Source organism: Onychomys torridus, chromosome 3, assembly GCF_903995425.1.
Source record: "Onychomys torridus chromosome 3, mOncTor1.1, whole genome shotgun sequence".
In the NCBI taxonomy this organism is placed as follows: Eukaryota; Metazoa; Chordata; class Mammalia; order Rodentia; family Cricetidae; genus Onychomys; species Onychomys torridus.
In genome coordinates, this window is record NC_050445.1 from 143,946,350 (window position 1) to 143,970,731 (window position 24,382).

At 37.1% G+C, this 24,382-nt stretch overlaps 1 protein-coding gene across 1 annotated transcript; it reads right to left on the reverse strand.

Annotated features, from left to right (window-relative positions):
• Positions 1 to 883: 883 nt before the first annotated feature.
• LOC118580304 (killer cell lectin-like receptor 4) lies at positions 884 to 15,949 on the reverse strand. The gene is made up of 6 exons (XM_036181966.1): positions 15,838 to 15,949; positions 14,714 to 14,803; positions 13,565 to 13,783; positions 11,505 to 11,644; positions 9,846 to 9,949; positions 884 to 1,037 (listed from the first exon to the last, which is right to left on the reverse strand). Exons 1-6 carry the CDS (start codon positions 15,947 to 15,949, stop codon positions 884 to 886), a joined length of 819 nt encoding a protein of 272 aa, XP_036037859.1.
• Positions 15,950 to 24,382: the final 8,433 nt, after the last annotated feature.

A 24,382-nucleotide genomic window follows, 5' to 3' on the forward strand; every position in this document is an offset into this window, starting at 1 on the left:
ATTGCATACGAGGAAATGCATAAGAGAGAGTTGAAAAAATCTTCTTAGATGTGTCAGGAAGGGATTCCCTGGGGTCTGACAGCTTCATGTGGGAATGAAGGAGTACTGAGTTTCTGGAACTCAAATCAAGAGATTAAAAACACAGTTTGGAACTACACAGAATCCTTAGCTTTTTGTTTGTTTTAATCTTTCCATAGAGTTAATTCTTATAGCTATTATCTAAGTCACTAACCTCCCAGAGACTCAGCAGCTACTACATCTAACCAACTTCAGTTATTACTACCATTTCTGTAAGGGTTCAACTTACCATAGATGGTTTAAAGAAAGGTGGGATAAACTGATGTTTTGGATAAAATATATTCAGTAGTTCCTTGAACTTGTAAATGTTCACCAAATTTGAAATTAAATTTCATGGCCAAAGGAAATGTTTATTACAATGAAGAAAATTTGTACATGAGACAAAACATAAAAAATGAACAGAATAGCAATCAACTAACAACTAAGAAATTGAAGCTTCTAACTTTACTGTAGTTCTTTATTGTGCTTTCAATTGAGATGATTTATCCTATTGATAATGACATAGTCAGGCTGTTTTTTAGGGTTCTTTATTTAGTTCTATGGCTATTTAGTTAACAGAAAGAGCAGATTCTTCAGGGCTTGGGGCAAAGGGTGTCCATGCACCAGAGCAGATGTGTTCTGTGTCTTCTGGGAAGAAAGATTGCCTCTGCTCTGCCAAGTCAGATTTCAGAGAATATTTTCAACCTCTTCCAGCTCTTCTCTCTGTTTGCACAGAGAACCAAATCCTGTGATCAAAACACTTGTTCATAACGAGTCACAAATTATTATAGGAATGAAATGAGGATCAACAAATTCCATTTTGCCTTTAGCTCTTGCTGCAGTATGAACCAGGGAATTTATCCAGTCTCTTCTCACAGATACAGGGGTAGAGTTGATTACAGTTATCATTATCTAGTCTTGTTCTAGATAAAAATGCACATCTTCCAGTATTATGATTCAATTTCACTGTGTTCAAGTCACTAAAGTACAAAAACAGTAGGCAATTATTTAATTTTGAACATTCACTGAAGTGTCATGATTTTAAAATTTCTATTTGGCATAATAAACAGATTATGGAACTGTTAATCATAAGTGCAACACTAAAATTTTTTTATTCTCTAACCTCATTAAAAATAAATGATCTCTTGTCATACCAAAATCCCTATCTTATTCCACACTTGCAGGTTTTGATCAGTATGCAAAACTGATTTTTAATATTACCATGGAATTATTGTATGCTAAACCTTCTTTCCCATTTTGTCAATAAATATGCTAGGTATAAACAAATATGTGTAGCACACAGAACAAGGTCTCATATGCTTGTGTTTTAAGGAGAGAGGGAAGATTTGGAATATAGGCACAGATGAAGGCTTGTAACTAATACTTTGGTCTATTTTCAATTTTGTGTTCCCCACCTCATAGCTAATGGGTCTCCTCTGAAACATGGTATCTATTGAATTCCCTGTATGCAACACAAATATGATTTCTACAGGATTGCATATTAGAAGCCATACCTATCCTTCTGTAAAAAAAAATAAATGCAAAATAAAACATATTTAAAAGTTAGAAAACAGAGCAAATCAGTACATAAGCTAAATCAGAATGACTGTGAGTTCCAGTTCAACCTGGGCTATGTAGCAAAACCAGAAATCAAAAAATAATTTATTAATAATTAAGATAATCCTGCAAAAACTGACAGAAATCAGATTCCTGCTCAGGCTGAAGTGTTAGCAGAAGCTGGAAAAAAAAATCTCAAATGGTCAGGGAAGTATTGTAGCCAGTTTTCCCCCTAATAGATAGAGGAAGCTGACTAAAGAATGTATTCAAAATAGAGATCCTCAATAATAAATCCAGCCCAACATAGTTGGACACAATTATAGTTCCAGTATTATGGAGATGAAGGTAGGAGAATCAAAATTTAAGACATAGGGATTTGAGGCACACTTCAATACATAAGGAGTTTGAAGCTAGTGTGGGCTAATAAGACTGTGACAAAGAAAGGAAGGAAAGAAGAAAGGAATGAAGGAAGGAAGGAAGGAAGGAAGGAAGAAAGAAAGAGAAGGAAATCCACTCACACTTCATGGAACTGAGACTTCAAAGGGATCAGTTTTTAGCAAAATAAATCATGTTCTTTGAATCTTGGATTTAAGATGGAGAGAAGTGGAATATTCAAGTTTACTATAGGAATTTAGAAGAAAGGAAGATAAGTGAAACCAAGTGGCTTGTGGAATGCACATAGGAAAGTTTAGATAATTTAGCAATAAAATATACATTAGTCAGCCATGAGACATGCTCATGGGTACAGTCAGAAAATCATGTGTGTATGTTTAATGTGCAAAGGGAAGATATGACACAGAAGATACCAACTGTTCTCAAAAGATATTTACTAAAAAGAAAAATGTATGCTTACACAGTGACTTGTACACAATTGGCATGATAGCTTTCATAATTGCAACAACTCATAATTGTCAAAACTTAGAAACACACCATATGTTCACATATGGAGAAATATTGTGGTATATTTATGTAATAAAAAAGTGCTTTGGAACTAAAAGAATTAAGGGTCTACAGAGGATAAGTAACAAAACAAGACAGTGTCACACAGCTAAAACACATGAGTTTGTATTGGGGAGCCATATGGACTGTGGCTAAGGTCAAGATTAAGAAAAAAATTGAGTCCCAGTAGCCCAGATAACTTAAATTCTTTTCATCTTAATAAAGACAGATGGTTCATAGGTTTCAGTGTGCATCATGGTTGAAACAAAACATTAAAATAACTTCAGGTAAGATTAAGATGTTTTGATAATAGCTTAGAGATGAAAAATCCTAAAAAAAATAATAAAGTTCACAAGGACACATAGCTAATTCATTAGGTTATGAATCAAAAAACAAAGCAGCCCAATTATTACTAGCAGAAGTACTTTCCTTTCTAGGCTTGATTGTTGATCAAAGCTGTTGGTTAATTACTAGTACACATTTCTACCCCCAATCTCCTGATGCAAAAACAAAACATAACAAAACAAAACAAAAACTGTTGATGAGTGGATATGTACCTCTATGTATCCTAAATATTTAAAGTATGGATAATTGATTGATTTCCATATGTAAAAGCTTAGGTTTGTGATTCTTTTAAAATTCCTTAAAAGATTACCTTTTAATATAAATAATAAAAGTGATTGATTCTTTCTTTGTAACCATAATATGCAGCCTGCCAGCAAAAGAACTGGCTGAGAAAAATACTATGGTTGCTCATACCCTGTTAATCTATAACAAGATAATTAGATATATATGTGTGGGGGTTCTTGGGATGTCTTTGTTTTAATCATGTAAGAGAGATGAAAAACATGTTTTGTTTTGTTTGTTTGTTTGTTTGTTTTTACTGTATTCAATATAACCATTCACTTGAAACAATAGAACATAACCTGCTGTGAGATGTCTTTCTGTATGCTGTGTATATGTTTTATTACCATTAGTTAATAAAGAAGCTGCAGAGATACAGGGAGGTGTGGGTGGAGTCTAAGAGAAGCCAGTGAACTGCCCAAGAAGCAAGATGTGAAAGTACCAGTAAGTCACTGGCCATGTGTTGATACATTGATTAATAAAAATGGGTTGTTAAGATGTAAGAGCTAGCTAGTAATAAGCATGAGCTATAGACCAAACAGACTGTAATTAATATTAACCCTCTAAATGGGTATTCAGGAACAAGCAGGCTGGAAAGATTTATCTGTCTATATTTAGTGCCCAGGTGTTTGGCAAGAATTTCTACATAAAACCTGAGAGAGCTTAAAAAAAGAGAGAGATTCTAAAACAGAGCCAGGAGTAGTTTCCTAGTTTATGTCTCTCATTACAGGCCAAGGGACAGAATTACATCCCTGGCCTTGGTGAGCCTCAGCTGAACATGGTTGACTCCTGCAGTCTCTCACAGGCTGAGGTATAAAGAGACTTCTTCAGCTGCTGCCTGCACACTTGAGAGCATAGCTGCAGGCTTAAGAACACAGCTGCATCATACTTCATACTGCTTCCCTGAGTTGGGGCAATAAATGTGTCTCCCACCAGTACCTCTGTGATGAAGCTAGGCACTCAGGAATAAAGGAATGGGACAGTCAGCTGCCAAAGCAACTGCTTTGGTCCTAGTGCTTAGCAGTTTAAAGTAGTTGTCAGAAAAGGATTACAGGTATTCAATGAAGAAAAAATATCAACAGTGACGTGATCCAGAAAACTGACAAAAGTGACTGCTAAGAATATGGATTATGGATTAGAACATATTAATAAATCATCTACAATTGAGTTTAATTGTTTTAGTATGGTATAAAAGAAATTGCTTTTCCCTACACAATATTTGTGGATGGATTATTATTACTATTAATTACCATTATTATTATGAGGCTTCATGAGACAGAATCTCACTCTGTAGCATGCAATGACCTCAAACATACTATGTAGCCTGAGGCTACCCTCAAACTCATTTATCTATAAGGTTATAAGTCTTAACCAAACCAAACTAGTGGGAACTCATGAGCTGTGGACTAATAGCTTTGCCCTCAGCATAGGCAAGACAGTTACATATCTATTTAAGAAGCCTCCTGGCAATTCGATCAGGATCCATACCAAGGGCATGAGTGGGGTTTTGGAACTCACTGCCTATGGTGGGACATGTTACACAGCCATAGTCCAGGGGGAGGGGCTTGGACCTGCTTCAACTGAGTGTATCAGGCTCTGCTGACTCCCCATGGGAGGATCTGTCATTGGTATGTAAAATGAATAGAAAATTTCTTAATAAAAAAGAAAAGAGGCAGGTTGGTGGTGGAGCATGTCTTTAATCCCAGCACTTGGAGGCAGAGAAAGGCAGATCTCTGTGAGTTCCAGGCCAACCTGGGATACAGAGATACAGAGTGAGTTCCAGGAAAGGTGCAAAGCTACACTGAGAAACCCTGTCTCAAAAAACCAAAACCAAAACAAAACAAAACAAAAACAAAAACAAAAGAATGAAAGAAAACAAAAATATTATGTCTTGAACTTTCACATGCACCTGGCCTCAATGAATATTAATGTATCTATGGAGTTTCAACTCAACATCAAATGGTCAAAGAGAGAGTGGGGGGGAATGAGAATACATATGGATTGTGGAAGGTTGTATGAGTGTCTTAAACTAGTCTGGAAACTATTCACTAAGTCTGAAACTATTTTTTGCAGCAAATAAATGCACTCTAAAGATGGCAAATTCTTCTACATACAAAAAGTGTAAAACAGTAGCCAACCAACTAACAAACAGAAACCCACAACTGCATCCTAGTTCTTAATTGTGCTGTCAAAGCCATGGATATTGAAACGGTTTGTTCTAGTGATGGTGAAATATGTGTGCTATTTATTAGAGTTCTGTATTAAGTTCTGTGTGTCATTCAGGAAAAAAAGAGAGTGATTCCTTAGGGCCCTGGACCAAATGCATCCATTCTACAGACACAAGCCACTGTGTTGTACAAGGAAGGAAAATGACTTCAGCTGTTAAGTCAGATTTCAGAAGACTGTTTTTTCCCTTTCCAGTTCATCACACTATTTGTACATAAGACTGAGACCTGTGGTTAAAACATTTGGTCCTTAAGTAATTACAAATCACCACAGGAAACCAACAAAGATGACCACATTCCATTTTTAACTTTCCTATGCACTGCACACTGAATTAGATCATTTATCCACTTTGTTTTTGCAGATACAGAAGTGAGTTCTAACACAGTCATCATTGTCTACACATGTTGAACTGAAAAATGCACTGCCTCCTGTCTTATGTAGCAATCCCATTACTGTTAAATCACTATTAAGTGAAAAATACAATGGGGAATTATTTAAATTCGAACCAGGATAGCCTAAAGAGAATCTATGTCAAAGAATACCAGACAGAGAATGAAATCCACCAAACTCCATGGGACTAAAATGGTAAAAGAATAAAACTTTAACCGAAGATTGCCTTCATTTAACATTGGATTTAAGCCAGATGGAAATAAAAGATTTAGATTTACAATAGGAACAGAAAAGGAAGGTAAATGAAACTAAGTGATCCCTGGATTATATAAAGAACAGGTAATGTATAGTAGGGATAAGTATACATATATGTCAGCCAAAAGATATGATTATGGTACAATCAGTAAAGCATGTGTGTTGAACATGGGCAAAGAGAAAAGACACAGGAGACACTAACTATTCACAAGATACACATTGAGCTCATATTCTGCATCATGAGTTCTTAACTTTACCTCCATGGTGATGCCTTCCTGGACCTCTATCAAGAAACACAACCTCACAGTTTCTCACTAGGATCCTTAGAAGCTGACATTGTAAGCAGGTGTACAAGCTTCTGTAGCTTTCCAGTGGAGAAAATACTTGTGGTGGCCACAGAAACCTTCAGACCACTGGACTTCCTGACAGAAGCCTCATGTTTAGGTCCAATAATCACACCATAATCGGGGAATAGTTCTGTAACATAGTCAAGGTCTACAAAGATCACTTAATCTGGATGGAGACATCCTTTCAGCTGCTAGAACCTCACTCTAAATGTTACCACATGCTCATTTCACGCTGTATGGTGCTGTAGGATACAAATTCGTTAACCCTGTGTCCTTTCACAGTGTCAAACAGCAACACTTCTAGTGCTTGGGAGGTAGATGTAAAGGAGCAGAGCTAGCCTGTGTGAAATGATACTTCCTATGGACAAAACAAAATTAATAACAATAGTGATAATCTGGATGATTTGTACATATTAACACATCATGTAAGGTCTTCTGTCCTCTGGCCACCTCTGTGACAGTCTGGCCACCTCTGTGACAGCCTGCTTGAGGGATCCCTTGAACTAAAGAGGAAGTTATTTTTCTGCAGATGTGGAACCTGACTGTCCACACTGGCAGGAACACCTTTAAATAGAAGTGACCGGCCATGTTCTGGGCAGTGAATGAAAAGTTCCTGAGAAAATTACCACAGTTGATACCCTTCTGCAGCAGATAAAGAAGAAATTCACTGAATACCACAAAGATAATTCCATAATGAACAAAATCTAGCAGAAACGGTACATTAAGCCCACAAAAGTACAGACAATAGGATTTCCAACAAACACATCTAAAATAAGTACGATTGATATCTTCAATGGGATAAAAGATAACCACACCTGCCTGCAGTCTCAGTAATTGAGAGATGGAGATACAAGGATCAGGAGTTCAAGACCAGCCTGGGGACACAAATCTCTATTTCAAAACAACAACAAAACAATAAAAACTAAATTTATTTTTAAATAATTATAAAAAGGAACTTGAAATGTAACTAGATAACAAAGTTTTTAGAGGACAAACACAGAATTATTAGGGAATATTCTTTAAATTTGTATTTCTAAAAAAATCAATAATCAGGAAAAATGAAGAATATGTGATATGAAGGCAGACAAGGGGTTCTGAGTATTAAAGGGTAAAATTAGATGAGTATTGGAAAATAATGGACAGGAGAGAATAAAGGATGGATCACCCATAACTAAGGATGTATAAAAGACCTTATGGATTCCCACTAGCTGACCAACACAAAGCAGACTCGTGTGTGTGTGTGTGTGTGTGTGTGTGTGTGTGTGTGTGTGTGTGTGTGGTTTGGAGACCTTTGTGTGTTGCTTTTTTGTTTGTTTTAGGCAATTTTTATCGTGTTGGGTTTTTTTTTAGTTCCTTTTATTTGTTTTTTGTTTTGGTGAGAGAGAGTGAAATAACAAGAAATTGAGTGTATAGGGAAGGAGGTGGGGAGGAACATGGCATTAAGGGGGAGAGGAAAACCTGATCAAAATATATTCTATGGAAACATAATTTAAAAATACAAGAATATAATTTTAAAAGGAGTTAGATCCACAGAAAATATGAGTTATTAAGTGAAAATCAAAGTGCAAGTCAAGGGATACCTCCCAAGGAATCACCAGTCAGGGAGACCATAGATGCCTCCAAACAACCAGGCTGCTGCTGTGCCCTTGTTTATCCACCATAACTACATGGAAACAACCTATTTCTGAAGACATCACACATTTGGTGTCAGGACATATAAAAACCATCTCAAACTGATCAGGAAATATCTTCCCTTAGGCTATCTTTCAATGGGTCAAAAGGTCCTTTGCAGGTTACTAGGGGGAGTGCCTTAGCTACTAGATTTTTTATTGCTGTGAAGAAACACCATGACCTCAGCAAGTCTTATAAAGAAAACATGTAATTGGGGTGTCTCCCTTACAGTTTCAGAAGTTCAGTCCATTATTATCATGGTGAGGCGCATGGCAGTGTGCAGACAGATTTGGTGCTGGCTACCTCTTAATATGCAAGCTACAGGAAGTCTACAGACATACTTAGCAGTATCCAGAGCATAGGAAACCTCAAAGCCTGCTCCCACAGTGACACATTTCCTCCAATAAGACCCTACACACTCCAACATAGCCACATCTACTGATAGTGCCACTTCCTATTAGATTATATGGGCCAATTACATTCAAACTTCTAAAGCGAGAAAAGATTTGAATGGTCTTACCCAGAGCTGGAACTTGCATGCCACAATATTGACTTGCTAGGCAATATGTAATGTTTGATACTGTAATCCAAATTAAAAAAAAAAAACATAATTGCAGAGGTCATGGGCTCTAGTATGGAACCTGGTACTATCATTTTGCTAAGTGGTCACATGATCAAATTTCATTGTTAATATTTATGTTTTTGGCCTGGACCTGCGATGCTCTCAACCTCCTTCAGAGAAGTTTCTTTTTGCAGTGGTCAGTGGTCATTGCAGAGAAGCAGAACTGGTCAAAGTGCTTAGGAGAAGAGACTATGTGTTCAGCCACAAAGGGGTCATCTTCATAAACCACTTTCCCAAGAACCACTACAACCACTCAGGAAATGGAAGAGGAAACAGAAAGGATATAAGAACCAGAAAGGAAAAAACCACTGTGAAAAGCAACTTTCTGGACATGACAAAATTCCTGCACAGGTGTCTACTACCACATAAGGAATCACTATTGTTAGGTGACTGCTGCTGGAAAAGGGAGATTCACTCTTTTGGAGCGGGGGAGTGTGGCCACCAGTATGTATCCTTGCTCCAGTGGATGCCCTACCATGCACCTAGGGACAGCATCAATAAAGAAAACAGGAGTTAGAGAGGGACATGTTAAAACAGAAGCAGAGGAAGCTTGGGGGGTTAGGGAAGGATATGATCATATTTTATGTATATGAGATATAATATGTCAAGAAAAATAAATATTCTTAATAAAGATAATCAATTAATAGTTTTCTACATGATTATAGATTAATGTAAAACTTGGACTCTACAATATGACATCTTGAAATGGAAGGTAGATATACATACAAACACACACATGTGTGTGTGTGTGTGTGTATGTGTGTGTGTGCAAAAATGTTCTTATATTTATAAATAGCAAGCAATTTATATAAGCTAACTACAACATAAATGAAGTGAATGGTTCAAATATTCAAACTCATAGTATCTATCAGGATGATCTAGTCACTTTCAAGTGATCTTAAGTTGTTGATTTGCTTGTGTTCTCTGCATCTAAGAACATCCAATCCTTAGCTGTGTTCCTTAGCTGACTAGCAGTCAGCTTCTAGACTGTTCTTCTTCCCTGTCTAATGCTTGCTCAAACACTGCCTTATGCATCTTGTCCTTAGCTGTGAGCTCCACTGACAAAGAGAAAAGCAGTGTGAAATGAGAGGAAAGGCTTTGCACACAATCCTCCCAATTCTGCATCAAATTGGAGTGTGAGGGCTCAGGAAACTCACAGTTTAGATGGGCTATTGTCAATCCATTGCCATTTGCTTCTTCTTGTGTCATATGATAATCCAATCCAGTAATTGTTCGGCTTAATTTGGAGCTGAAGGAATTTCTGTAAGGAAAAAACTCATCTGATGATAAAATTTCCCTCTGGTTGGTGAAAAAAGAACAACATAACAGGTCCCAGCTATTCTAATATCAGTTCTCTGCTGTCCTGTCCTCCAGTACTTCCTTCCCTCCAAGCTCATTTTTAAAGTGATTTCCCACTACTAGCTCATTTATGTCAAAACCAATGTTAATTATGTAAGTTATTTAAAATGAACACTTCAGGTTTCTAGAGATACTAGATTCATGAAATGATTTATGTCTTTAGACCAAGTCTCACTATGTAACCAAGGTTAACCCTGAATTCACAATATTACTGTTTGTGACTCTTAAAAACCAGCATACTGCATACATGGTTCATTAAATAATTTCTGACACTCTATGAAATTATTCAAATGTTCATTCCCAAAGACTATAAAGGCATGTGGGAAGTGTTCATATGGTAAGTAATGCCCTATCTTCATAGCAAATTCTTAAGATGAAAAGTCATTCATGAAAACTGGGCATTAAGCTTCATGCTCCAGGAGGAAGTAGTTCTCAAGTTCAGACTTGGAAGTGACAGAAATTGAGGAGGAAAGGGACAGATATTTGGAAAAATTTAGTGTCTTACATGTGAAATGCAAGTGGCATGATATCTAATTAAATTTGTGAATATAGCTTAAAATATGGGTTTAAATTTAATTATAAATTTAATTATGATTTGTATATCAAATGACAAATTACTTAATTATTTGACATTAAAAATATTTTGTTGTAATTTTTATACATGTATTAAATTGGTGGACAAATTTTGTACCATGTTCTAAATGACAGTTTTCAAGCTGATCCTGCAAGTATTTCTCTAGTAAAATATTGTCTTCATATTGGAAGATATTTTGTTAATAATAATTTAAATACAAAACATCCACATCTTGGCACCTTTTTTTCTTTTAATTACTCATTTCTGATAATAGACATCTTTAAAAAAAAAACAAAAATAATAGTATGAAGTAAAGATTATGGGAGAGTTTCACTGAAAATCACATTGGAGCTACCTGGTAAAACTACTTAGACTCACAGTTCTCATATAATTTCCATTTTGCAAATAGCCCTAGAAGTCAGTTACTTTCTCTCTGGTCATCTAATTGCTCATCTCAGACAGTCTCACATCTGGGTTCCAAAGAGGAGTCCTAGACCAAGATGTCACTGGGTGTAGTTGGCACTCTATGGAGATACATAACTGTCCACACAGGATGTACTATACCAAAAATTTGAACTTAGTTTGGGAAAACATGCTTCTCTAAGGGACTCTCTTGCAGAGTCCTAAGACAGAGAGGAGATTACAAAGACATGGCTGTCTCTTTAATGAGTCTTCTTATAACAGATCCTGGGTCCTTATACTAAGCCACAAACAGGAAGGATTCTCCTAATATACTCTTGCTCTACAGTGTTTGCTCACATTACAGGCAAACCATATACAGTGCTAAGAAATTTCTCTTTCAATGAACCTGCCTGGACTCACGATCCAAGGGTTAGAGACAGAGTCTAGGAGAAAAAATGGGCATGTTAAGAGTCTACAGTACCAGTTCATCATCATCATCTATCGTCAATAGTGATAAGCTGCAGTCCCTGCAGGTCTGTTCACATTCATCCCAGTGTTTATTGCCCATGATGAAATAACATTTTATGCCACAGCAGAACCAGTGTCCTTCAACATGTTTTCCTACAACAGAGAAGGTAGATGGTAAAAATTCTTATTTTCTATTATTCTGTTATTAGAAAACTATTTTAATTATACATCAATAACTAAATAAAATTTCAGAGCTCTAAGAAATTTAATTTCTAGAATGTTAAGAGACCCCTTTATACCCATGCTCTATGCAGTGTTTTTTTTTAATAGCAGTAGATATATAGAAACAGCTGATGTGTCCATTGTGGATAAATAAGTAGAAAAAAATATGTAGCTCATGCACACTACTATTTATCCATTAAACTGGTGAGCATGAAGACTTATGCCTAAAACCTGAGCACTACACACAGTGAGACAGGAAGATCACAGCCACTTTGAGGCCATCCTAGGCTAAATAGTGACTTTCATGCCAGCCTTGGCTATAAAGTAGACTATAAGGATAGCCTGGGCTACAGAATGAAGCCATGCCTCACACCTCAACACCTTGAACTGGAGGATGGTGCAAGGGTAAAGTCAGGCCCAGGACCACACTTCATGGCTCAACTCAGATGAGGTTCTAACACAGCCCAACCCTAAGAAGCAGAGGCTTGTGAGAGCTGGAGTATGGGGAACAAACACTTGCTTCTCAGAGGCAGTTACAAGGATGATGGAACTCTAGACCTGCAGTATTCACCCTGCCCTCAGTTTGTCCAAACATACTGTGCACTTAAGGTTGTACTGTGGTCTGTGTTAGATGCTCTTACCTTAAGAGAAATAAAAAAAAAAAAAACATATGAGGGAGCTTTTGAAGATGTTAGTCTATACTCCTGATTATGTTGATGCCTCAACAATATGCCCACATACCCAAATATGTCAAGAAAACATAATAATATGTGTGGTTTGTGTAGCAATAATACCTCAATATAGTGTTTTGTTTGGTGACGGGCTTGGGGTGGCCATGCTTTATTATCATACTTTATCTACAACCTTTGTTTTCCTGTAAAGAGTTATCATTGTATAGTTCAGGATAGACTGGAATTTGCTGAGATGTCCAGATTGTCATCAAATTTATAATCCTCCTGTCTCAGACTCCTAAGGACAGGGACTACAGCAATATGCTACTATTTACAGATAATAAAGTTATTTTTAAAATGAGACAAAATATTTTTCATGGTCTGAAATATTTTTAAAAAATTTTGGCACTTTTTTCCTATCATATTTTATAATGTAGCAGTTTAAAAGATATTGTTATTCCTTGCATGATAATGATTTTTAACCCCTATTATGGTGTAGCAAGATTATATGCAAAAGATCTCTGTAAACTCTAAATTCTGAAAATAATATTTAATAATGAATGATAAACTGTGTCAATTATTGTTAACCAGTCACAATGCAAGGAAAGAAAGGTTCCTTGTAATCCTTGATATTTTCATCTTTCTGGCCTTATTCACGGTGTCACTGACAGTTACACAAGTATGGACACCATTTTGAAGTTCCATAATGTGCTGCAGTGAGCTTCACTATGATCACAAACAGGCCAAATCTCTCATACCAAGGCAGAAAGGAAAAAAATACACATAATTATTTTTATGACTGCATCCATATAATGGTGAGTCAATTTCAGTCTAAGAATTTGGTAAGTGCATTCTTACTAGAAACCTCCATGTTCTGTCAACAACAGAGGTGGATACTCAAATTTGCCCACAGACAAAAAGAACCTCAATTGTCAGTTTGCTGACTTACATCTTCTTAGAGCAGGAGAAGCCAGAACAGCCACTGAATTTCTAAAAGCTATAAGATTCCCCAAATTCAAACAGTGATTTCTGGGGTTCCATGCCCCTCAATGAGATAAGGAAACCCCAAGCCAGTTAACCCATATATCAACAGCATTTTAAGCTGCTAACTGGACTTCAAATCTTCGGGGGAAGAAACATTAGAGAATAAAGCATTCTTTATTCAAGATCCTCTCCTTACCTCTGTGCCGTTTGCAATCTAAAACAAATTTAGTTTCCTGGTAGCATCTGTTCAGTGTTCTTAGTGTTTGCTGATCAAGTTTTAGGGCATCATAATCTATAGACTTGTTTTTCAACGTTTCTTCTTTTAAGTACTTGTCATTTTGCATAATGCTGGTATTTTGATGGAGATTATTTAGAGTTTTCTGCAATTCATGTTTTTCTTGAACATACTGAAAAACTAAAATTAGTAGCAGTTATAACACCAAAAATGCTTATAAGGAGTAAATATTGAAATTTAAGATAACAGAGAAAGCCCATATTGATAACCAACACATATTATTACTGGAACTGGTACTTTGACATTTAGAACGTAACACCTCAATTAACTCACTATAGGAATGGAAACATACATTTCTCTCTATCAGGGTAACATTATTATAAAGCAAACAATACAGATGAATGAAATTATTGTGGATGTACCACATCTTCTAATTATTTAGTTTTTCACAGCAAAAAACTTTAAAATAAAACTTAAGGAAAATATTTAGTGAATACTTAACACAGCATGAAAACGTGAACTAAGAAACATTAAGAAATAGCACAATTCTCATTGGACCAGAGGGGAAGCAAAATATCCAGATAGGTAGTCATGTCTTAACATAGCCTGGGAGTGATTTCCTCTATATATGTGAAGGAATCTGATAAAGCTTTTAAGCTTTAGTGTCTTTGTACAAATGAAGTCTTCTCATTTGACCATGTCTAATATTCATCGAGGAAAATTAAAAGAACATCATGATTTCTTTTGCACAGCTGTTTCTCACAGAATGTTTACATAGGATTCACAACGGTCTAAGCTCAGAAAGCAGACTACCATTAAGTCCTCCAAAGGAACAATTACAAGAATGAGACAGAACAAGGCAGTTCCCAACAGCCCCATAGTTAATAGAATAGGTATGTATGAGAACAAGACACTACGTTGTGTAAGCCAAAAAATAAATAAATAAATAAATAAGGAAAAACAAAACATCAAACAAAAACACACTCCAGAGCTGTTGGGCACATCCCCTGATTATTGGCAAACAATGGACAGAGAGTGCTCACTGCATAATTAGTTTCTGAAGTTATTACTTAGGTAGAAAGGCAAAGGAGAAGTATGCCGGTTACTCACTGTGTGTCACCAACACTGCAACTGTCACCAGCAGAATGGAACAAAGGATTCCCAGAGGTATTGCAATGAGTTGCCACGGAACTGAACTCTCTTAATCAAAACAAACAAACAAACAAACAAACAAAAAGCAAAGCAAGAAAATAATCACTATGAAAAGAGCATGTCCAAATACTTGTTATAATTTTGTGTAGCATGGAAATGAGGGGATATTGGTCTCTAACAGTTTTACACAAGTCAGTCATACAAGCTGACTGAACATGTGCTTTCAAAATTTGTAGCACATCTACCTAAAAATGCACCTACTACAGGAATCCGACATGTGTGAAGTTTCACAGGATTTCAAACTTCTTTTAACTTTGGTCTTATATTATCAATCCTCCTACTTCAGCCTAGAGAAGCTAGATAATAGGTACCTGCCCTTTCACCTAGTTAAACAGGATCAAAAGTGCATCCTTCAGAAAGCACTGGAGGCACAGACACAGTCCAGGTAGACAATCCCAAACTAGAGCATACAGTCAATCAATGATGCATAAGTGAGAATGAGGAGGTACTGAATCCACCAGGTTGAGCTGAATCCCCAGGGGAGTCTTTGCCCTGGAGGAGATGGGAATGGGGGGAGGGGGGCTGGGAGGAAGGCAAGAGCGGGTGTGGGAGGGGGGAGGACAGGGGAGCGATGGCTGATATGTAAAATTAAAACAAAAATATCCATATAAAAATGAAATTTGAAATAAAAAAGAATAAAAACCTAACAGTTTCTCAAATTTGATGAAATGTATTCACTTCTCACCATCAATTTTCAAGAACTGTTTATTTATAGACGTCTATTGATCTCTTCTATCCATCTGACTTTCTCTGTTACCAGCTAACTGTTAAAAATAGTTATAGTTTTCTTTTTCTTTTTTCTTTTAAGAATGATTACTTAATTTTTAAACTTATTTTTGAACAATTTTCTACATGATTACTCCCCCACTTGTTCTCATTTATCTTCTCCCTCCCCCTTGCATCACCAAGCTAAGTTAAAATGGAGAGCTATTGTTTTTTATAGAAGTCAGTAGGATATTGTTTTCAAATGTCAAAAGTTAAAATGCATAAAACAGGTGAATTTAGTGCCTTAAAACACTTACCTCCGTGGCCAGCTTCTCTGGGCCCTTGGGTCTCATCAGCCCTTTCTCGATTCTGCAAGTCTGAAGACTTATGGAAACTCACAGTTGTGTAAGTGATCTCCTCGTCACTCATCTTGGGAGTAAGTGAAGTGGTCTGCGTTAAAATCCGTCTTGAGTGATTTCTAAAGAAAAAGTTAAAATGTTCACCTTCAGGAAATTGCCTGGATCTGATGCTGCAGTGGGGTGGGAAGGGGTGGAGTCTAATTCATTCCCCTGATGATCCAAACACTCTAAATCACATGTACTTATCCTGATTCCCACTAGACATGAGAAGTATTTGACGTTTTCTGTCATTTATATCCCTAATGTTCACAGCACTTATCATTAAGAAATACAAAAAGAATTAAAAATTTACTATAAAGTTATTATAATATTGGCACAGCCTGTTTAAAATAGTTAACATATAAAATATGTAAGGCATAATTGGTACCACTGCAAATCTTTCAAGTATTTTTAAACTATCAATTAAAACAATAGTCAGAGATTTCTGAATATATAAAAATTTTGCTTTAAAATCATTTTTTAAGACAGGGTTTCTCTGTGTAGTTTTGGTGCCTATCCTGGATCTTGCTCTGTAGACCAGGCTGGCCTCAAACTCACAGAGATCCACCTGACTCTGCTTCCCAAGTGCTGGGATTCAAGGTGTGTGCTATTTTGATAAATATTTGAATATAAAGGAAAGTTCTTGCAGTCTTCTCAATTGTATTTGTCTCTCAGAATTTCCCAGACACCACCTCCAAAACATTATATGAAGTTTAACACTGCAGGTAATTACCATTTTGGGCTCCAAGACACATAAATACTTTTGGGGTTAAGTCCAAGCACCTACGCTATTCAACCTACAGATTTAGACTACATATTCTTCATCCAGGGTCAGGCCTGGTAAATGCATGGAACTAGGAAAGATCCTCCTACTGCACAGGGTAATCCCTATACAGAAAGAAAATGCCGCATGTTCTCTCACATCTGAGGCTCCTGGCTCCAACTCTTCAGACATGCTACATAACCTGGAGTGACTGCAGCAGCCAGGAAAACAAAAGGGGATTCCAGGGATGGGGTGTGGGAGCAATAGAGAGGGGCATAGCAGGAAAAATCCTGAAATTTTAATCTCAAATCATTCCATGTACATGATTATTTCACATATTATATTCTAGTATATGATGTTGCCATAGGATCCTGTATAAAAACACATTTTGTCACTATAAAAAGGTCATTAGCTAATGCCCATGAAGGATTCAATCTAATTACAGATATCAATAACTATTAAATTGCAAATATTTGTAACTCACCTTGCCCTTTACATTCATAACTAAGATGGTAGACAACAGATAATATAGAAAACATTTAGTACATGGATTGATTCTCTAGTTTTTTAATTTCTGAAATTATTCAAATTTTCCCTTATTTGCTGAGAAAAAGGAAACTTTCTATTTCAGAATTTTTTTTAAATCTTTATGTTTTTATTATTATTGGGGCTTTTTGGGGGAAGGGGATGCCTGAGCCGAGTGAGGTTCATGTGTTCAGAGGACAACATTACACAGTGAGTTCTCTTATTCCACCTTTATATGGGTCCCAAAGATCAAACTCAGATGATCATTCAGGCTTGTGTAGCATGTAGTGAGTACACACTGAGCCATCATACCTGGCTCCTGTTATGACTTCTTCAAGATGGTTAATACATAAACATTTGACCCAGCTAAAGCGTAATGAACTCCATAGAATTCTACCTAACTCTTAGCAAATGGCAGAAGTCATAGCCGACTCAAAAAGAGAATAGCCAGTGCTAAACTCCACTTTTCACATGCTGCCAGAGTCTACCAGATCTTATACAACTAACAGGGTTTCCCTAGCAATTCCAGTCTGATGGCACAACATCTGAAATTCTCTCGAGTGATAGAAAAACAATAAAAGTAGCTGTTACCTGTGTCTCGACCAAGGAATGATTTTGGTGCAGGTATTGTTCCCTCAGGTGGGGGAATAAGTTGGCCTTCCCTGGAATGATCCTCTCAGAGGCTCCAAAAGAAAAGGCAGAACTGAATCGCCTCTGGGTGATACTTAATTAAGCTCATGACTTTTTGCCCCTCCTCTTAACCAAAGTGAAAAGAGGAAATTGTATAATAAAAGCAGATTCTGATGTCAAAGGAAAGAAACAACATATCATGCCGGATGCTGCAATGATGTCCTTAATTGCTATTTGAACACTAAAATATAACACATCTGCAGAGAAAGTGAAATCAGTGTGTTAGCAAAAACCACTAGTAAAAAGAGGTGACTGATGTTCCTCCACTCCTAATTTTGTAACAGACTGTTGGAAATTTTCCCTTGTGTTACCAATAGGAAAGAAAAATTATTTCATGGTTTTTGAATTATGTTATTATACCTGTGTGTTTTAGGATGCCTTAAAAGTACTCACATTTCCAGTGTGAAACTTACTGTAAACAATTCTGGCTTTTTATTCATAGATAATGTTTACTGTGAACACTGATGTCATTCCATATGGAGTTGTCTATTGCTGATATTTTCATGGTGCTAAGATCTCAAATCTAAGACACTGAGCATGCTCCACAAATACTTTATCAGTGAGCTACAGACTTAGGCTTTGATTCTGTTTTTTGCTTTTTGTTTGTTTATTTGTTTTTGTGTTTGTTTTGTTTTTGTTTGTTTCTTTTGAGAAAATTGTTGTATCATACTTGCTATGTAGCCCAAGCTAGCCTCAAATTTGCAGTGCTCTTGATTCAGTTTCTTCACTGCTGGGATTACAGCTATATACCACCACACTGGTTTACACCGTGATTCTGCTTGATAGCTCCTATTAGATGAAAAGCACTTATAAGTACTGATCTGTGAGTTTTTAAAGCTAACTATAGCTATTAATCACTGCTATTAATCACAACACAAATTAATTAATCCTCTACTGTTGAACATCTAAGTTGTTTTTCAATATTTTGTTGTTGTCAGTTAAAAAACTACATGGGATACACATTAGAATATACTTAGAAAGACTTTTTATGCCTTGAAGTCACAAGATTATCACAATCCCTCCAGTTCATTTATAGTCTACCAGTAGTGTGTGTAAATATTCATAATTCATTTTTTAAAGATGAGATAAGGTTAATTTTCTTCTATGTGAATTCTGCCCATAGGTTTGTGAATGAGATTTCCTGGAAAAAAAAACTGTGTCAGCAAAGACTGATTTAGTGATTAAAAACACAGTACTGGGGAGGCATTAGCTTACCAAAAATATATGTCTAACCCTTTAAATAGCCGTTTCTTGCTCACCTGTGTCAGAACTAATGTCCTCTGACTAGTAGATAGACTTCATGAAATCTACTATCTTAACAAACCACAAAGTCCCACTAACCTGAAAGCTAATAATGTCATCTAATGACCTATACATATTTCTCCATCTTTCTATAACCACCTCTTTTATGTAGCCATCAATATATGTTAAATTTGCCTTGATCTATAACTTACTCTGTTCTGTAAAACTACAAAACTCCATGAACTGTTTTCACCTTGAACATGAAGCTAGGATCACTTAAAATGGCTCCAGAATAAACTACTGTTATCCCTCTAAGGTGAAAACTGTTTTTATATCAGCAGTTTCCATTCAAAGCTCTTGCTGTGCATAGAGGACTCACTCTAACAGTGAATGTTGAAGACTTTAGAAACATCATTGAGACTGGAAATACAGTACAGAGAAGGTCCTTGTGTGGCATTTGCATAGGCCCAGGCTTGACTACAAATATTTCCTGGCATTCTTCTTTTTGTAGACTTAAAAAAATTAATTATATACAGCCAGGCGGTGGTGGCGCACACCTTTAATCCCAGCACTCGGGAGGCAGAGCCAGGCGGATCTCTGTGAGTTCGAGGCCCGGGCTACCAAGTGAGTTCCAGAAAAGGGACAAAGCTACACAGAGAAACCCTGTCTCGAAAAACCAAAACAAATAATTAATTATATATCATTATAATGATGATAATAAGGCAATTATAATAGCGACTACAATGATAGTAACAACAACAAAAATATTATAGTGATGGAAAGGGAGGAAGTACACAGCTTTGATTTCTAGTCTGTTGCCATGAGCTAATGTGGGGCATTTACCCACCAACCCCACAGCTCCCCAGAGTTTTCTTGAGTGTGAACAGCAGGAAATATTAGATAGAAGGATTTATAGTGCGGAGATAAACAGATAGAAAATAAAGAATAGCCTGATAGGGCCTGGAACCTTTTCCAATGGCCCTGTCTCTGCCCCAGGGTATTTATAGAGACGCCAAGGGGTGGGGCAAGAGACCTCCTCCCCCAGCACAGCCAAGTGCAGACCATTTCAGACACCTGCACTCAGGTCTGTGGCCCTAATCATCCTCTATGTGGACCTGCTGGGTAAAGCCACAAGGAACCTGTAAACCGGCTCCCACAAGCTAACCCTTGCCAGAATACCTTGAAATCTGTCACTAAGCTTAACTTTCATTTTATTATAGCTTTTCCATCCTGCTGCTTGTTTTTGATGACACCAATTTAAATTGTTATTTTAATAAGTGACAGAGGTCAATGGGGCACTGGGAGATGGGGAATGGGCTGGAGAAGAGAAGAGAAACTGAAGATGAAGTGGCAAGCATGAGCTCCACTTGACAAGGGTAGAGGAGAACTTCCTGCTTCTCCCTTCCTTTACAAAATTCTAGCCAGCTCTTGGCCTTCATTCACTCCCACCTCCAATGTTTCCTACTAACTGTTTCACAGTCTACACATGTTCTCACCACTAGGTTATGCTGGCTGTGTCTTATATGACCAGATTCTATCTTCTAAATCATTCCTTCTTTGAACTTAAAAAAAAACTTTCATATTTATTTTTATTGTGGTGTGTGTGTGTGTGTGTGTGTGTAAGCGTTCGAATGCATCCATGCCACAAAGTGTTCATGGCTGTCAAGGGAAAATTTTGAGGATTTGGTTTCTCTCTTTCTTCTACCATTGGTTCCACAGATCAAATTTAGGGATTTCATCAGATTTGTATGAATCTGGGAGCTAGGAAGACATGAGTGGAAACACCAAGCTCCTGTGACTTCAGGTAAGTACTATCATTCACAAAGTCTTTGACCACAGTAAACGAAAGTGTAATTTTTCTTCAGAGTTGCTGTGAATTTTTTAATAGGATATACAAATACCTTTTTGTTTGAGGCAACATATCACTATGTAGTCCTGGCTTGTCTGGACCTCACTATGTAGACCTGGTTGGTCTAAATTTCAAGAGATCACCTGCCTTTGCCTCAAAAGTGCTGGGATTAAAGGTGTGAGCCAGCACACTAAGCTTCCCAAATAAATTTATGATCATAACCTGATAAATGGATAAATACACTTATGTTCAACATTAAATATAGTTATTTCAAGACCAAGGTTACAATCTTTCCTTGCCATATAAATTGAGCAAAACACTGAATCTTAAAGACTTTTATCATGTGGTCATTGTGAGTTTGTCATTTACCTCCAGGGTTGGAGTAACTGCCATGAGGAATACAGACAGAAACCTATAGATTTCCAATTTTTTTTAGCTTTCTAGCCTCCAGAAGCTTCTCTAGGACACAAATTAAGCTAGCTTTCCTATGTGACCTTGACAAAGAGTACAGGTGTTTAAAAGAACAGGATGGGGAGGGTATATGAGCCAGTGAGGAACCAAGACACATCAACAGCAGTGAATAACTGTTTGCCTCCATAATAGTTATAACATTATTTATTGCACCAGTGGACATAACTTGCCTGGCACATTGTTTTCTAGCTATAAGGTTTACAGCTCCATAAGAATGTTGGTGGATTTTCTCCCTCCATAACCTGTGTCAACTCCTGTCTCTGTGTACACTAACCATCAGCTAGAAAGCTTTCAGGTGTGTTCCAACTTGATTTCACTATGCCCTACAAACTAGGTGTTCAACAATAGCATCTTATAATATACTTCTGGTGAAAAACTGAAAGCAAAACAATATCCTGTGCTGTTTCTGGGAAGCATCCTACATCTGCACTGGGACTTTTCTTTGGTGGGCTGTGTCTTTTGGAATTGCCATTATCAACAATCACAGAGTACTTCCATTCAGCTGCAGTTGCCAGTTCTGGGCCTGCACAAGTTTCAGTCTGTCAACAGTCAGTCTTGGGTGGGGAAAAGACTCATGGAACGTTATCCCTCCCTACGAAACTATTAGCTATTGACAAATGCAGGGGGAGAGATTATTATTGTCTTCCATTTCATCCCTATGAGTGAGCACACCAAGCTCTATGGATATAGTTCTTTACCTGCACTCTGCAGTCTCCAAGGATTGACCTGATTGGGGCAGTGAGTAAAAGAACAGAAGACAGACAAAGCAAAGCTGTGATCCAGTGGACTGGGCTCTGTAATGGAGAAGATGTGGCACCTTGGAAGTGTGGCTTGTTTATAATACATAATTAAACAGGAAGACAGAGTTATTGCACATAGCTGAACAAGTAGGTAGTGCTTATAGTATATGGAAAAACATGCAGTAAGATTTAGCTTATCATAGAAGGAGCAGCCTCTGTAGGAGAGCACTCTTTAGAACATAAGAGAATGGGGATGAGAGTAATCAGAATTCATTTGAAAGAGATATGAAACTGTCAGATCTATTTTAATTTTTTGAGCTGGAAAAGGGGAGAGAAGTCAATGCAATTCACCAAATTAAATAAAAGTATCAGATTTCTGTTGTTGTAATAAAATACCAAAGTTTGGTTGATTTGTGAAGATAAGTAATATACTATGCTCATAGTCTCAGAGGTTGGAGGTGCAAGACTTGGCAGCCCCATCTGTTCATCAATATGATAGATGGCATTATGGAGGAACCACATGGAAATAAATGGAAAAGGGAGAAATCACATGGTAAAGAAAGGAAACTGAAAGTGGTAAAGATCCCTGTGGTTTTCATTACAGCCTCTTTCTGGAGAACTCAGTCACTCTTCAGGAGCAGAGTTAATCCCCCTACAGGGCAGAACTTATAAAGATCTAATAACTGAGTACAAGGCTGGAGTTGAACCTCCTGAAAGTTTGACCATGTCTGCCCTTTGCAACCGAGGAGCAGGACTCCAACATGGGAATTTATAGGAGACAAGCCACATACAACAATGACAGCGAGAATCCTATATAGTCATTCTACTTCATGCACAAAATCATAAAATTCCACTCTCTCCTAAGAAAACAGTGTGCTAGGTGCAGACTTCCTCCACATCATCAAGAGATCCTGTAAGCAAAGCTACAGCTGGCCTCTCCATTCACAGTAGGAGACTAAAGGCTTTCTCTAAAATGCTGGGTACAAGAAAAGGAAGCCATGTGTCTGCAGTGCCCATAACACCACAGTTGAGGTCACAGCCAGGACAATGAAGCAAGAATAAGAAACAAAGGAGAAAGGGAACTAGAACTTTTTCTACTCAGAAGATGTGATTGTGACAACAGAAAACAAACATCCTAAGGAATCTATTGAAGGAAATACTGAAAATAATGAATAAATTTAGCAAAGTATAAGCATAGGAGTCAGGTTGAAAAAAATTTTAGTTTCATCAATTAACATATAACTTCCAAAAATTAAATAATGAAGTATTGTAAAATTATCAGCAAGTGTAAAGTATTTTTAAAATATTGAGAGAAATGAAGACCTCACCAAATAATGAGCAAAAATATAGCCATGAGTTCTGGCAGTGCTGTGAGGACAGTAATATTTCCACACTATTCATTCAGTGATCTTGAGCATTTTGAAGAGCTTTTGAGAGTGAAGGAAAGTGGAACACTGACCATGGAGGATTGGAACATTCCACTGTGTGGTGCTAGAAATGTAAAGTGGGACATGTGTCATTCCACATTTGGACATCTCCATTGAGACAGGGTAGAGAATTGCAAAATTCACCCACACAAAGTAATTGTGACACTAAACTCTTTGCTCAAAAATATTAGCTTGAGGGAACTGAAGTAATTACTAAACAGTTAAGGATACAGAAACTGCATTTTTCACTCAATTTTATCATGAATCCAAAATGTCTGTTTAGCCATCTTTTGCTGGACATGTAGTCTGTTTCTAATTGATGTCTATTATGAAGAAAGCAGCAAAAAACATAGTTGAACAAGTGTCTCTGGATTAAGAGGTAGTGACCTTTGGGTATATACTGAAGTTTGATATAGCTGGATGTTTTTTATTTTTGCTTTTTTAAGACAAAGTTTCTTTGTGTAAGAGCCCTGCCTGTCCTATAACTCGCTCCATAGACCAGGATGGCCTCAAACTCATTGAGATCTGCCTGCCTCTGCTTTCCAAGTGCTGAGATTAATGATGTGTGCCACCACCTCTTGGTTTCCTAGCTTTTCAAAGGATAACTGCCCTGATTTCCAGGGTGGCTGAACAAGGTTGTATTCCCACCAGCAACAGATGAGTGTTCCTCTTACTCTTCATCCTCACTGGCATGAGTTTTCATTTGTTTTATATATCTTGCCATTCAGACAAATATAAGAAGAAATCTCAAAGTGGT

Coding starts and splice junctions, on each gene's coding strand:
- LOC118580304 (XM_036181966.1), bottom strand. CDS start 15,949: ATGAGTGACGAGGAGATCACTTACACAACTGTGAGTTTCCATAAGTCT. Junction 13,784..14,713: donor TGCAGTGTTGGTGACACACA/GTGAGTAACCGG, acceptor TACTAATTTTAG/TTTTTCAGTATGTTCAAGAA. Junction 9,950..11,504: donor TAGATGATGATGATGAACTG/GTACTGTAGACT, acceptor TTTTCCTTACAG/AAATTCCTTCAGCTCCAAAT.